General features: G+C 38.8%; 1 protein-coding gene across 1 annotated transcript in view; it reads right to left on the bottom strand.

The window, feature by feature from the left end:
• CPNE4 (copine 4) overlaps positions 1-15,027 on the bottom strand; it is a 364,694-nt gene that overhangs the window by 129,993 nt on the left and 219,674 nt on the right. Inside the window, exons 5-7 of the mRNA XM_019536816.1 lie at positions 14,515-14,589; positions 6,954-7,037; positions 5,262-5,351 (exon numbers count right to left, since the gene is read on the bottom strand). Coding sequence (XP_019392361.1) covers positions 5,262-5,351; positions 6,954-7,037; positions 14,515-14,589 — 249 coding nt within the window. The remainder of the gene's footprint in view (positions 1-5,261; positions 5,352-6,953; positions 7,038-14,514; positions 14,590-15,027) is intronic.

Here is a 15,027-nt window from a genome sequence, read left to right on the forward strand (position 1 = left end):
AGAGACCTTGTTTCCCCTAGCACCCCCTGGCATAACAAGGAATAACGGCCGGAAGTGGTGCTGGCTCCTACCCTGGGGGTCTTTAAGAAGAGGCTTGATGCCTACTTGGCTGGAGTCATTTGAGCCCAGTTTTTCTGCTGCGGGGGGGTCGGACTTGAAGATCTCTACAAGGTCCCTTCTGACCCTACTTCTATGATTCTATGAACACTGCCCTGCGCCGCTTCGTACAGCCCAGCCATAGCATGTCCTGCCACTCCCTGGGCACACAGCGGGGTTGGGGCGGCTCCTTTCACTGGCCCCACCCTGCAGTACTAGCATGGACCTGCGCGCGGAGTGGATCTGGTCCATGGGCTGTATTTTGCCTACCCCTGATTTAGGTGAATAATCTATAACCCTTGGTAGGAAAACAACTCTAGATTACCGTGCAGTTCTAATTCTTGTTGTGAGTTTGGATTTATATGGAATTAAAAAACAAAACAAAACAAACAATAAATGTATATTCTTTTCAGGACAGGCATGAAATTCATAAATTTATTTTTAATTGCCTTTTCAACTTGCTTGCACTTTGCTTTTTACCACCTGGTGTTCAAAAATCCTGCACAAATATTATTGCTGTTCACTATACACCATGTCTTATTGCATTAGCAGTCAGAATACTATGTGACAGCTAAGCCACAAAAGAGTAAAAGCACTAATGGATTTGTCAGAATGTATTACTTATTGCTTGTCACTTAAGCTTTACTTTTAGCTTTCTTCATAGGTTCCACTGGGTTAAGTTCACCACTGGCTGCTTTCAGAGATTCTGAGTGTTTATTGAAGGATTAGATTTTATAAAACACTTGCATTAGCAGGACTGTAGTCACGTATTGAAGGTCACTGTAAGCTTACTGATCTAGAAAACATTCTAGTTATAAGAGAAACATCAAAACAATTATTCGTGTTGCTTCACATGGTCAGTGGATTTCTGGGGCCTTTTAAAAAAGAATATTTGTAGTGATCCAAAGAGATCCACATAGTTTTCTATATCTACTTGTGAGCAATCAGAAAGATTTAGGTTATGCTAAGAAAGCAAAAACATAAAAAAGGAAATGTCCAGAAAATCTATAGAAAACATAGCCTAAAACGTGACTACAATGCACATCTTATAAAACGGATTCCGATTAAAGTAATATTCTGATATTATTGCCAATATTGGGTATTACCTGAATGTGTATAACAATAAAATCTTCATTTCTAAGGAAAAACAAATTATGGAATCTCCGGTTTAAATATTGTAAGGCAATGGCTATAGGACAGGGGCAGGCAATTATTTGGGCAAAGGGCCGCTTACTGAGTTTTGGCAAGCCATCGAGGGCCGCGTGACAGGCAGCCAGGGGCAGATGAATATTAATTTTCTAAATTTTTAGGGGCCCTGTGGGCTGGATAGAATGGCTTCGTAGGCCACATCCGGCCCCCAGGCTGCATTTTGCCAACACCTGCCATATGATATATCAGCATAAGCCAGACAGATGAGGTCATGTATATTACTAATTTAAACCAAATATAAATAACTCTCTCCCACTTGGATAATAAGAATCAACCATATAAGATTTGCATATAGTCAGGGATGACTTTTCAAACAAAATAGTAGTGATGTCTCACAGTGCAGAGGGGTTTCAAAAGCAAAAATGCCAGGAAAAATGGGAAGGTTTGTCCTTATCTCTGCATGGATATTTCACATACTTCTTTTTTCTCCTGGGTTCTTTTGCTTGTCTATCTTTTTCTCCCAGTTTCTGCATTTGTACCTCTTCAGAGCGCTCAGTGAATTCTACAACATGTGTGTTCTCCATACAGCATTTTTGTACTATGCAGCATGTTTTCCCTACTCTTTGAGTACACTGATCTTTCTACAGTATCTATGTAGCAATTTATTACTAAATCTTGTAACTGACATCACTGGATGGTAAGGAAATTGCTTTTCAGCTTGTGTAATCAATGGGCTTCTAGAACAGAAGAAACTTAATCTGTTGTAAAGGATGGAAAAGGGACTGGCAGAAGACCCTCTGACATGCAATACCAGTCCCCCAAAATCTGCATTTAATGTGAAAAGTTTCATGACAAGATAACAGTCATGATCAGGTCAAAATCTGTGTGCCAAAATTCCACCATGTAGATGACCTTCAGTGTGACAGCCTGCTAGTTTCTAGGATAAGTGTTCTCAAAAGAATCATGTTCTCATGGAGGCTTATAAACAAATATTAACATGAACTGAGCCTCTTATATGTTAGGAAGGAAACTTGCCAACTTTGGCTCAAAGAAGCCTGTTGTTCCTGGCAATGTACATACAAATATAAAGTAGTACAGGAACCAAAGGGAATTACATCCCTTAAGTTTGATGAGCTGAGATCTGAATGCCTGTGAAGATGAGCTCAGTAGTTTCGTAAATCTAATACGCCACTTACATAAAAATCATGTGGGAGTACTAATTGTAATAACAATGTAATACAGTTTTTGCAAGGCATCCTGAGAGAAATAAAAATAACCGCCCTCTGCAGCATAGCTAAATAAAACAAAGCAAAATAACAGAGTCTCCACAGGGACCCAAATTAACAGACTTTGAAAAAGAAATTGGTAGAAGACTTTTAAGGGAGGCTCTACTTGCTGGTTGCTTTAATCTTAATAACTCTGCACATCTTATCTTTTTAAACATGGCATGTCTTTCGAGAAAGGAAGTTTCAAAAGCTGTTTTGAATACAAGGCTTGTCAAGGACAAACTGTATTGTTTTATTGTTGGGGTTTTGTTTTGTTTTGTTTTTGGCGGGGTGGGGTGGGGCTTGTAACTTTAATCCCTGGTCTTCATAACAGTAGTCAAACTGCTAATCTCAGTACACAGGATTTCAGTGGCAGAGTTGAAAGATCCAAACATTCAGTACACCAATCAGGCTATAGAAGCCCACAGGGTGAGTTACATAAGCTGCTTGGCCAAAGGAGAGAGGGTCTAAAGAACGGTTACAATGTGTCTATTGCTAGCAATGTCCATTTCCCTTAGTCAGGTTGACATTGATCAACATCCTCCCCCTCCCCTTTAAACTTTTCTGCGTCTTTGTTTAGCAATGCCTTTCAAAGTGACATCCAGTCTTATATAATTCTGAACATTATACAATGGTCTGACTATCCTGGCATGGAAACAGCTAAAATATGTTAAACACTTTGTATTTCATATTGCACAGAGAATGTTTTCAGTGCTTAGCAGGAAAATATTACTTTATGCTTTTAAAAATATGAAACAGGATTTAAAGTATGCTCTTCATAAACAGTGTAGTCTGTATGGAGGCTTACGGCTGAAAGCTTAGTCAACATACAATGCAAAACAAAAGTTCACGTAACAGAACAAAACCCCTCCCATGGTCTTTCCAAGCATCCCTGGACCAAACTGAAAGCAAATGGAATAATAATAATTTTAGAAGTATTACAAAGCAGTGGTCCACCACCTATCTAAGGCATTAATGGGCTTAAATTTTATAGAAGCTTCAACCTCACAGTCATAGGTGGTGGGAGAAAATATTATTGGGGGGGGCTGAGTAATACTTAGAAGATAATTCTATGGTGCTGCTTTTGGGTGGGGGGGGGCTGGGGGTGCGGTGCAGGGTAAAATACAGGGGGCAGTGCAGGGCGTGCCTTCCTGACTCCTGCCCTTCCCTCCTGCAGGGCTTTTGGGCTGGAGTGCACTAGTGCTGTAGACAGTGGCAGAGGAGTACATGGCAGGGGTGCTGGGCACAGAGCTGCAGCAGCAAGGCATAACACTGGAGCAGTAGAGCCACACAGAGCTGAGCACACATGGGGTGCTGGCCTGGATGCGTGCTGAGTAGTGCTGGGCACTGCAGGACAGTGGCACCGTGGTGCTGCTGTTGTCATCAGCTGCAGCAAAATCAGTTTGGGGGGGGCTAAGCCCCGTTAGCCCTGGCCTTCCACTGCCTATGCTCACAGTATTTTTATACCTGCACTTAATTGCTGGTACAAACCCTACTATTTAGATATCTTTTTAAAATATCTGATTTGCAGACACAGGAAGTACTTACATATTGAAATTTTAAGATTGGTGTCTTCATTTTCATACACAAATAGTACAAAAGATACACAGCCTCCCCCACCAATCAGTTTTTTTATGTCAATAGATGTATAAATATATCCTCTTGGTTCTCTCTACACCCATCTAATTGTTCTTGCAGTATGTCCTTCAGTCAAACCTCCTCAACTTCTTCTCCTTTCACCTTTTTGTAGAGTTCCCTTGGTCCCTCCTTTTTTTGGCCATCTACATCTTATCTCAGAGTAATCTTACCCATGAATTCAAATGAAACTACCACGTCCATGCTGATCACTCTCAGATCTAACTGACTAATATGGACCTTTCTTCTTCTCTCTAAAATAAACTCTTGGCCTGATTTTGACATCACAAGTGTACTGAATCTCAAGCTAAAACAGTTATTAATCTTCCTGCCTGAACCCTAGCCCACTGCCTCTAATTTCAACCATCCGGGATTCAGAGAACAGCTCTTGTTAGACTGATTTTCATGCCAATGGCCCCAGTTCAAAGCACTTAAAGATGTCAGACATAACACATATATAAAAGACAACCCTCAAAGTACATAGTAGTTAAAACCGGTGTTTATGTGATTTACTGAGATCGAGGAGTATTGATGCACATGCCATTATTTCTTCTTCCAAGACAGAAAAACTACACCAAAGCTTTCTAACATATAGGATTAAATATGCTAGAAAGCTTTGGTTTAGATACTTACATAAGTAATCTGATTTTCAGGTGCTAACTCTCTACAATGGTCATTAACTTTTATTGTCATTCAAGTGACTATTGATGATTCCTGAACAGTTCTTGCTTTCTTTAGAAGCTCTACCTTGCTGTATAATACAGAATAAGTTGTTTATAAACATCACTATAAACCCTACATGTACTAGGTTTTAATGAATTCATTCACAGATATTTAATCTAAAAATGATATTTATAAAAGATGCAACCTATATGAAGCATTTTAATTCTATTGATTTAAGTGAGATTATTTTCAGAGACCTCAGAATATCAGGTGCTATGACTGGAAAAACAACTTGAAATACCACTGCAGTGTACCTTTAATTTGAGTAACGTAATCCAGCTGTGTTTGTGTCAAATGAGAGGACATTGCAAAGCTGTGATCTTTCATTTAAAACCAGAAGATTAAATTGTTCAATAATATAAAACTGTTCAGAAGTATAGATGGGCCTCTGACCTTTAGTCTGCGATCCTGATCTCCACTGCACAGAGAATTTACAGACACTTTAAAAGATTTCCAGGCTGGATTTAAGTTATTCATCACAACCTGAAAATGAAAAGAGAGAAAGGAAAATGCTTTGACATTTGCACATTTTAAAATAAAATGCTAAAACAATAGCCATGACTTTTAATAAAGTAGATTAATCAGAAAGAGAAAAATGTGTCTAGTGGCTAAATCTTTAATCTAGCATATTAAATACTGGTAACATTTTTCAGCAAGCCATTAGACAAGCAAAGGCAATTCTACTTAATGAAATCTTTTGTATACCTACTGTCACCCTTTGACAGTAGTCTGTGATAACATATATAGAAACTGAGGCCTTGTCCTCAGGTTGGTTATGTCCCTGGGAATTATCCAACTGACTTCAACAGGTTTTGGATCCAGTCCATAAAAAGCAACATCATCTTGAGCTAACTAAAAACTCTGTTCATTAACACCCTTAAAGCGATTTGAAGTTTAAAACAAGTGCCCTTTGACTAATACAAAGTACACTCTGTGGCCACTGGTGACCCCAACAGGTGCAAATAAGTGGGACAGGATTTAGTTTCAGGTAACTAGCTGATTGTAGTAAGGTCTTCTGCAGTTCTACTGTGTCAAGAAAGAAAATAGTTTGCATAACATATTCCTGTTAAGTGTCCTCCAACTGGTATTGGGCTATGTCCCTAGAGACATATCTAGGGAAGAGAAAACCTTATTAATAAACTAGTGTACATCACTGAGCTGTTCAGGATCTGAGAATAAAATATATTAAGGAAGCTGGTGTTTTCTGCAACTCAGCACAAATCTGACTAATTCAGATGAAGGCAGTATCACCGCTATCCTTAAGAATGTCTGGATTTTTATGCAGGCTTAGTCCTTTAGACCAATTTATTAACTGCATTTTAAACGGTGCTAATAAAAGAACTGCTGCCGCATACTGAAAATGTTATGAAAATATACAGCATTCAACTGTCATTGAGAGTATACGGATATGAACTTTTAGCTAGAAGTACATATTTTTGTCTGCCTAAATAGAAGAGAGCAACCTTTTGTAACCAAGTAAATGGCAAGAAGCAAAATACACACCCGCTCAAAGACTCTCAGCAGCTCCCACTCTAACCTGTCACCTGCAGCTTCATGTACACTGGTTGCTAGGACCACAGGGTCCATGTAACTTTGGAACATGATGCAAACCAAATAAAGCAGGCAGATTACAAATGAAGAAATGTACAAAACCTCATGACCACCACCAAACGGGGATGAATAACAGGCACAAAAGAGCTCAAGGGGGCTCGATGGAGCTGTGAAATAATATGGCATTGCATACAGCTTGTCTGAGTACAGCAGCACTTTTTTAATACATTGACCATCAAATGCAATTAGGAACTGTTAGTTGAATTAATGCTGCATTTCAAATGGCATAACAAATTCCCCTCTTGGTACTGTAATCAATACTTACATTAGCATACACCAGGAGGGAGAGAAGTATTCAAATGTGGGCACATGCTAAGGTCCTCTGAAATGTAGAAATATAGACCCAGATCCTTGGAGGCAGTTAGGTGCCTATCAGTAGAAGGCATCTAAACAGCTATGAAGATCAGCATCATAAACTATTTCTTTCTATACCCCAGTTATGACCCTGGAAAGTGACAACAGCTCGTTTCTTACCTCAGTTCTATGAACAAGCTGCTGGGTTGCATCATCATTCATCCGGAAAATCTCCAGAAATGGATCAGATTTGCTGAAAAAATCCTAAAAATATACAGAGTAATTACTCTGGAGATTCATTAGATATTATCCATATCATACCCCTGCTTCCCTGCTAATGAAATGCTAATTCTGAATTTGTAAGGCTCTCCCAATCCATAAGCAATATTAGTTTCACAAAGATCTTCAAAACGTTTCTGTTGGTTTCAATTTGACTATTGTTGTATTTCTCAAATTGGGGTACCTTGTGGATGCACAGTGGACTTCTGGAGGGTAAGGAAAGCAAAAAATGGGAAAGGAAAAAAAAAAAAAAGGAAAGATTAAATATAAATGGAAGAAAATAAAAACCCCCAAACAACTCTCTTTGGTTGCCAGAAAGGATAACAAAGGGCAAACAACAGCATGACAAACTTAAGGAAGTGTTCATGGTTCAAAAATGTTTGAGAACCGGCGTAATAATAGTAGTGGGTACTGTGTACTCTTTTGCTTTTTCTGATAATTCCCACTCCTCCCCATCCCCCAACTTGAATATCTACACTCTGTATGTGGCAGGCAGACTACCAAGCTAAATGGATTACTCTTTCATTACCAGTTTTATTTTACTGGGAACTTTGAACCAGATTTTGGTGGCATTACATCAAGAGCCATGGGACAGATGTCCTGTTTGAAGAACTGCAAGCGCTTTTGGAAGACTGCAAACAGTCAGGATGCAGGCATTCACAACTCAAAAAGAGGAATATCTTTAAAGTGCTTCATTTTGAGGTATGATTTACAATTTCTGACTGAAATTATGAAATTATTATATCAATGTTAGATGATAAATTGAATGCCTCCCAGTGTGTATTCATGTTGTCTTGCAAAACCTCCATCTCATCACTCTGTCAGCAATAGTAATCAGTTGTTAAATTTGGGAAATAGCCAGGGACTCAGGTTTAGCTAAAGTCTAGACAAGCCAGGTTTGTCTGCATGGGGTTGGAATTTGGAGTAGTGGAATGTTATCAAGGTTAAATAAAATGCCCAGTTTTAAGAAGGAGGGGTGTTAACTTTGGAGAGGATTGTGGGAAAGGAGAATTTCTTATGGACTGGGAAGTTTGGGAGAGGCCTCAAACCACTACCAAGATGATAGGCACTACAGCAGTGGCCTAATGAGTCTGATGAATACAGGCAACCTCCAAGCACTGGATGAGCTACAGTGGTTACGCTCAACCTTTTTGCCCCACAAGCCAAATGATCAGTGCCCACTATGTCTGGGGCCAGATCCAGCTAATGGGGCCCAATCCAATGCATGGAGCAGGCATAGTGGGGCCCAATCTGGCTGCACAGGGGAAGGGGGCATGGTCCAGCTTTGACTCGGCCACAGAGTGGGGAGGGCATGAACCAGCCCCAGCCCGGCTCCACAGAGGGATAGGGCTGGAAATTTGCAAGTGGAGGACTGTGACATTATTAATGCCACTGCTTCCCCAACACCGATTTTCCTGACCATGGGCTGGATTTGGCACTTAGGCCACGGGTTGAGTACCTCTGAGCTAGAGGAAGGGATATTGCAACTGGGATGTTTGTTGTTTTCTAACTGCTCTTGTGCTTGTAAAGAAATGATATATTTATATCACACAAGTTGTGCAAAGCTTGTGTATGTATCATATCTTTACTATATAATCCTGAAAAATTAAGCTGAAAATTGGAAGGTTCTCACTCTGGGTGGTAGGTTTAAGCCCAAATGGGCTCACACTGTAACCCTTAAAAGACAGGAGCACTGTCTGGATTCTGTTCATAATCTAGAGTCTTAAAGCATGGGCAGGAAACCAGCCAGGGTTGTATGATCTCTGATAAAAACAAAAACACCAAAAGATCATAAAAAAGAAGTCATCAACAGGAAAACAATAACAAAACTGCAGGAAAGGAAGGACTACTGAATAGTGACTTGTACTGTCTCCTTATGTGTACAAAAAAGTCCAATTCTTTGAATGAAGTAAACATCATTCAACATTAAAGTTGCTTAGTAACAACTCAGAAAAATTATATGCTGAACAGACACATATCTGCTAGCATAATCTTGTTTCATAGCTATTAATGCTTACAATGCATTTCAGTTGTTTCAGTATATCTAACAGCATGTTCAACTTGACTGCATTTCACAATAACAATTTAGCAGTCCTTCTGGAAGACAGAGTGCAATAAAGGTTTAATGTCTTAATATTTTAATAGTGTTTTAAAGGATTTATTAAATGCGTTTGACAGTGGTATAATATTCTCTCAGCATGCAAAGAAGTTATGATTCACGGCTACTAGCACATTAACTAGCGAGTGCTTCTACTTAGCTTGAAACATCTTGTGTGGTCAATATTTTCAGAGTGCAGACTTCTGGCACTTTTTGAACATTAGGCCCCTTTGAGGTTTTTTAAGTTAGACATACAAAAACTACTAGTCACTTTAAAATTCAAACGTATTCCTGAAACAATAGCAAAATAATTTCACAGTGGGTGCATCTACATGAGACAGTACAGCACAGTGGTTACTGCACATTTATTTAGTACTTGTATAATCGAGTACTAAATAAAGGCAAGTACTAAATAGATGTGCAATAACTGGAGTTACTGCATGGTATCACGAGCAAATGCCTTTTAAATGATGCTACCATGCAGTGGCCTAATAATACTACACAGTAGCATATTAGCACTGTTGGTGCTGTGGTGTGCTACTGCGCAGTTAGTGTCTTGTGTAGACACACCCAGTGAAAACAATCATTTCATATTTCACAAACATCACAGTTTGTGACTCTTTCTTGAGGCACCAGAAACGTCCTCCTCAAAACAAGACAATGACAGGTTGTCTGAGTGCTCAACATTTATTACAGCATTCAATAAATGTAACTGCTTGTTATGGTAATTGTGACATAACTCCTAATTCAATGTAACCATTCGGGAAGTTATTGTTTTACTGTGAAGGGTTCTCAGTGGATCTCTTGAAACAAAGATGAGCCATCTGAACTAAGTGGGCTTCAATAAAACACAGAAATGTAACCGTGCCTTCCAAACATATATTACTACAAAAATGCTATCTTTTTTTTTCTGTTCACCCTTACCAAATGAGAGCAAATTTTGACATATGCCAGTGCCTTAAACTTTTGGATGAGATGCTACAGCCATCCCTCTAAAAAAGAAATCGAGTTTGCTTCACTTATTCTGTTGTCCTCAATCTCCACTGAAGCTTTATGAAAAACCTTTGCTGCTTATTAAACTAGCAACAAACTGGCTTTTATTATCTGCCAGAAATTTGATGTTAACATTTGTTTTTCTGTTATAATTATGTCGATTTTTTTCTTTCTTTTTGTTTTCTTTCATTCTTTTTTGTTACATTTGCTGATTATTCAAATGGGAATGTCACTTAAGGTAGGTTGTTCTTAATTATATTTTTTGATCTTTTGTCTTTTCAACAAAGGCTGATATTTTAAAAGGGAACTAAGGGCAAATGCCAAAAGGGACTTAGGTGCTGCAGTACCAAGCACTGTAAAAACTAGAGCTAGATGTAAAAATATAAAACACTTCGGGGTCATAAACAGAACTTAGGCGACAGAACTTAGACGAGCGTTAGATGCCCAACGCCACAACTGTAATCCAAAACACTCCCGCAGCACAGTAGTGGCAAAACTTTGGAAGTGCTTAAGTTGTACTGAGTTGCCTCATTTTTCTCTCAGCAATTTTCCTGGTAAGCATCTACAGCTGCAGTTTGGCACGTTGTTGAGGAAGCTGTCTGTGGCCAGAAATGTGTGGAAGGACATGGCCTATTGTGGTAACTGTGCTTTCTGTGGTTGTAGATTTCGGGGTATCAGTTTCTGAGGATTTTAAAACAGAACTTGAAGGCCTTAAAAATATATAATGGGTTGTTTATAAAGATGGTAGCGATCAATTGTTCTCAGAGTCCACAGGGGACAGGACAAGAAGTAATGGTCTTAAACCAAAGGAAGAGAGATTTAGATTGAATATTAAGAAGAACTGTATAACTAAAAGGGTGGTCCATCACCAGAACAGATTACCTAGAGAGGCTTGGATTCTCTATCACTGAAAGTTTTTAAGTGCCAGGTACACAAACACTTGTCTCGGATGGTTTAGACAGAGATAATCCTGCTCTAAGCAGTGGATTGGACTAGACAACATCCTGAAGTCCCTTCTGGCCCTACTTTCCTATGCTTCTATGATGCTTGTCTATCTTGCCATTGATCTATGAATTTTTACATCTCTGAATAGCAATGGGGTGAACCATCATGAACTAGCAAATAAATTATATCTATAATTATATATTTAAATAATAGTCTCCTGTGGCTAAGGTGGAATCATTATAGACTACCGGCTAAATCATCTGGGTTATATAAAGCCTGTAACACCTAATCATGGTTCTAATTAAGTGAGCTAAGCAGCCTAGCAAATAAGACTTTCTAACACCATCAGCCCCATTAAGCAGCAAATTCCTGCCTTATTAATACAGTAATATATGCTAAAACAAAAGAAGCAATATAGCCATATAAGCATGGCAATCTGTCTGAGGCAATATACCCTGCTTTTCAGCAATGCTACTTAATCCAGTCAAGACAGCATTCTCCCTAGATTAAATAGCATTGCTGAAAAGCAGGGTATATTTCCCTACTTCCAGTACCCAAGGTAGCTCATTCAGAGCTAATTGGGTTTTATCTACACAGAACTTCATTGTAATGGGCAGACCTCTCCTAGGCTATAGACAGAAGTTGCACATAAACCAGTTAAAGTGATCAGAAACTGGTTTAAACCTGTAACAGAATATAAATTCAGTGCACATAAACCAGTTTGAAAATGGCTGAAACTGGTTTAAGATAAACTTGGTTGAATGTAATATCAGACTTAACTGATTTGGGTCAAACCGGTTTATGAAACTTCTGACCCAGATCCCTTCCTGGTTCAAGTTAAATCACAGACCCCTAGCATCCCAGCATTTTGCAGCCTTGGGCTGTGCTGTGCTATCCGTTTCAGAGAGCAGGGCTGGCCCTGCCCCTCTGCTCCTTAGCTGAAGCAGTGAGGGCTGGCTCACTGGCCTCACTGGTTGGCTCACTGGCCCCTCCTCTCCCAGGTAAACCCCTGCTGGGATCTAGGGTGGGGTGGGGGGTTAAACGTCCCTTCCCACAAGTACAGAGCTGTCCTGCCCTATTTACTTAGTGCTGGCTGCGACTGTGGACTACAAATCCCAGAGGTACCTGGAAGCAGGAAGAGGAATTGATAAGCAACCCTGCAGAGTCCTGCTACTGCAAGTCCAGACTGCAAATCCCAGAGGCCTTGGGCCAGCAGTAAGAGGAAGAAAACACACAGCCCCTGCTGACTACATGCCAGAGAGTCATGCTGTAGTGCCCCCTAGCTCCTAACGTAACTGCATTTCCTGAATCAAAAGTGAATGTCCATTCATTTGCTTATTGGTTCAATCTTTGCAGCTTAGACTAAGCTGCAAAGACTGAACCAATTCAGCCTCAGGCTTTTTGACTGTCTGTACTTAGCCCTAAGGTTCAGTTTAGGGCTACATCCTTAGGCAGTGCAAACTTGACATAGCTTTATTGATTTCAGTGGACCTGCATGAATTTATACCAATCTCTGGTAACCAATGAATCACTGGCTCATTTAAGTTTTTGACTCTCAGTCCTGTGCTTGTTCCAATAGATAGTTCAACCACAGGAGATTAAGAGATCCAGTAATTCAGACAGATCATGAAAAGGGTATCTGCCACAATGTTCTTGTATGACTCATAAGTCCCTGTATTATTTATACCTTGCTCATAAACAGGTGACCTGTGCTTAAGAGTCTTTTTCTCTCCACTGCAAGCATACTACTGTGTCAGGAAGCAGCCCCTTAAGCACTCTGCATTGTTCCACATGAGCTGCCTTTTAAACTAGAAGCAAAGTGCTGAGCACAGGTTGACAGCTCTGCTGTCAGAAAGGTTAAGTTTGTGGCGTAGACATGTCCTAAAGCTTCCAAGAGGCATATATAAATACAGCATTGAAACACACCTTGAATAAAACAATTTAACTGGACTCATATGAGCCATAAACATGGTCTTCATTATGAAGTTGTTTTTACTAGTCTCTGTAGTATACTTGGAGTAGGAAATGCTTCGATAAAGCACCTTGTATTCCCCCCCTTTGTCTACATAATAGTAAGACCTACAGCTAAATGAACATGGCATTTTAAAAGCATGGTTTTCACAGATTCATAGATTAGTAAGGCTGGAAGGGACCTCAAGAGATCTTCTAGTCGAATCATGGACTGAACCTGCAAACTTGGTTAAAAATAAGAACCTAAAGTTATGGTCTTAAATCCACTTTGGAGCATCTAAAGAAATGATCTAATTTTGAAAAGTGCTGAGAAGCCAGAAACTCTCAGGGAGAGGACAATTTTTCTTTCAGATGGGACAGAAGTGAAGGTCCTGATAATTTATAGTCATTAAGGATTCTAAACACAGGGAAGTTATTAGCATTTGTGTCCTAATAAAGTTCCAATTGTGTTAATTATATCCTGGCTATCCAATTTTCTTGGCAGTTTCAGCTCTATGGATTGTCCTTCTCCTCTTAATTTAATTTAAGCACTTTGCACCTAGGCAACTCTATTCTGATTTGACTGTGTAACTTACTTGAGAAAATTACACGTGCACATAAACATTTGCAAATCCCAGCATTTTCTGTCAAACTGTTCTGTAATATAAATGTATGTTCCTGATCTGCACCCAAGCAGGTGTATATTTTAGTGTTGGAAGTATTAACTTAGTGCAACAGCGATGATCTGATCTTCAATTACCTGAAAATCCCTGTTATACTAAGGAAGGTCATGGCCACCTGGCATCCATTAATTACAATGATATCTTCTGTAATACTTGAAATAATTAAATACCTTCAATTATATTAGATAATTAGATATTTGAAGCTGTACCATGCTTGGAAAGTGTTCCAAGTCCTTTGGGTGAAAGTTGCTATATAGAAGTAACATATTATTTAAGTATTATTAATAACAATGTTAACATTGGAAGATAAAGGTGCCCTGCACAATGAAGAGATGGGTTTTAGTCCATGGTTAGATATTTAGTTAAATGAAAGAAAGTTTTTGGAAATATTAAAGCAACCATTTCTCAAACATCAGATAATTTGCTGAACAAAACATGTATGATGCATAAAATGATATGAAATTTTCCAGCTTTATTTTCAGATACTTAGTTTGAATATTACATCTCTGACTACTTGTAAAAAGCTCATTTATCTAAGCACTTCTGATCTGTGGCATTTTAAATAAATGAGGTCTCTGCATAATTAAATTGTCTTGGTTTTAATTACATTCCCTTGAGTTTTTTTAATTACTTCGCAACTTGAGGAAAGCCTCATTGTGAACATTGATCTGAAATCTCTGATGTGTTTAATAACGTCAGGCAAAAAAAAATAGCTGCAAGGAAAGAAATCTTATTAAATTATATTTGCAGGCGTTCCTATTTCTTTCAATAAGGTTAATATCAAACAGCTTACCTTGTCATCTAATTTCCGTGCACTGAATGAAAGTTCAACATAGTCATCATTGCCGGATAATTCCTCAGCAATCACCTAAATGGAAAGTTACATTTGAGTTTTGCATATATAATAACAGAAAAAAAATGAGGAAGGATGCCGTTTATTGAAGAGTACCCTGAGAACCATGTCAGGAGGAAAGTGACAGTCACTTGCCAAGAAATTGGCAACCTAGCTGGCATACATATCAAAATAGGTCATTTTGCTCATTTTGCCTCAAACTGAGTAGAAGGACATTTTTACACAAATTAATTATTTCTAAGAGGGGGAAAATACAAAAGTAGTTTGGATCTAAACTTAGAAAATATCATGCTGCTATTTTGAAAGATATTTTAAGATAACATATTTATACACAATTTCCCATAATAAACTGGAAGAAATGAAATAACATGTGATTAACTACCTTGAAATTCTGGCCATGTCTATATAAAGAGACTTTTGCTAATATAGTTATATTGCTATAGCTAAACTGGC

This window comes from Crocodylus porosus, unplaced genomic scaffold (assembly GCF_001723895.1).
Source record: "Crocodylus porosus isolate Cpor-Errol unplaced genomic scaffold, CroPor_comp1, whole genome shotgun sequence".
In the NCBI taxonomy this organism is placed as follows: domain Eukaryota; kingdom Metazoa; phylum Chordata; order Crocodylia; family Crocodylidae; genus Crocodylus; species Crocodylus porosus.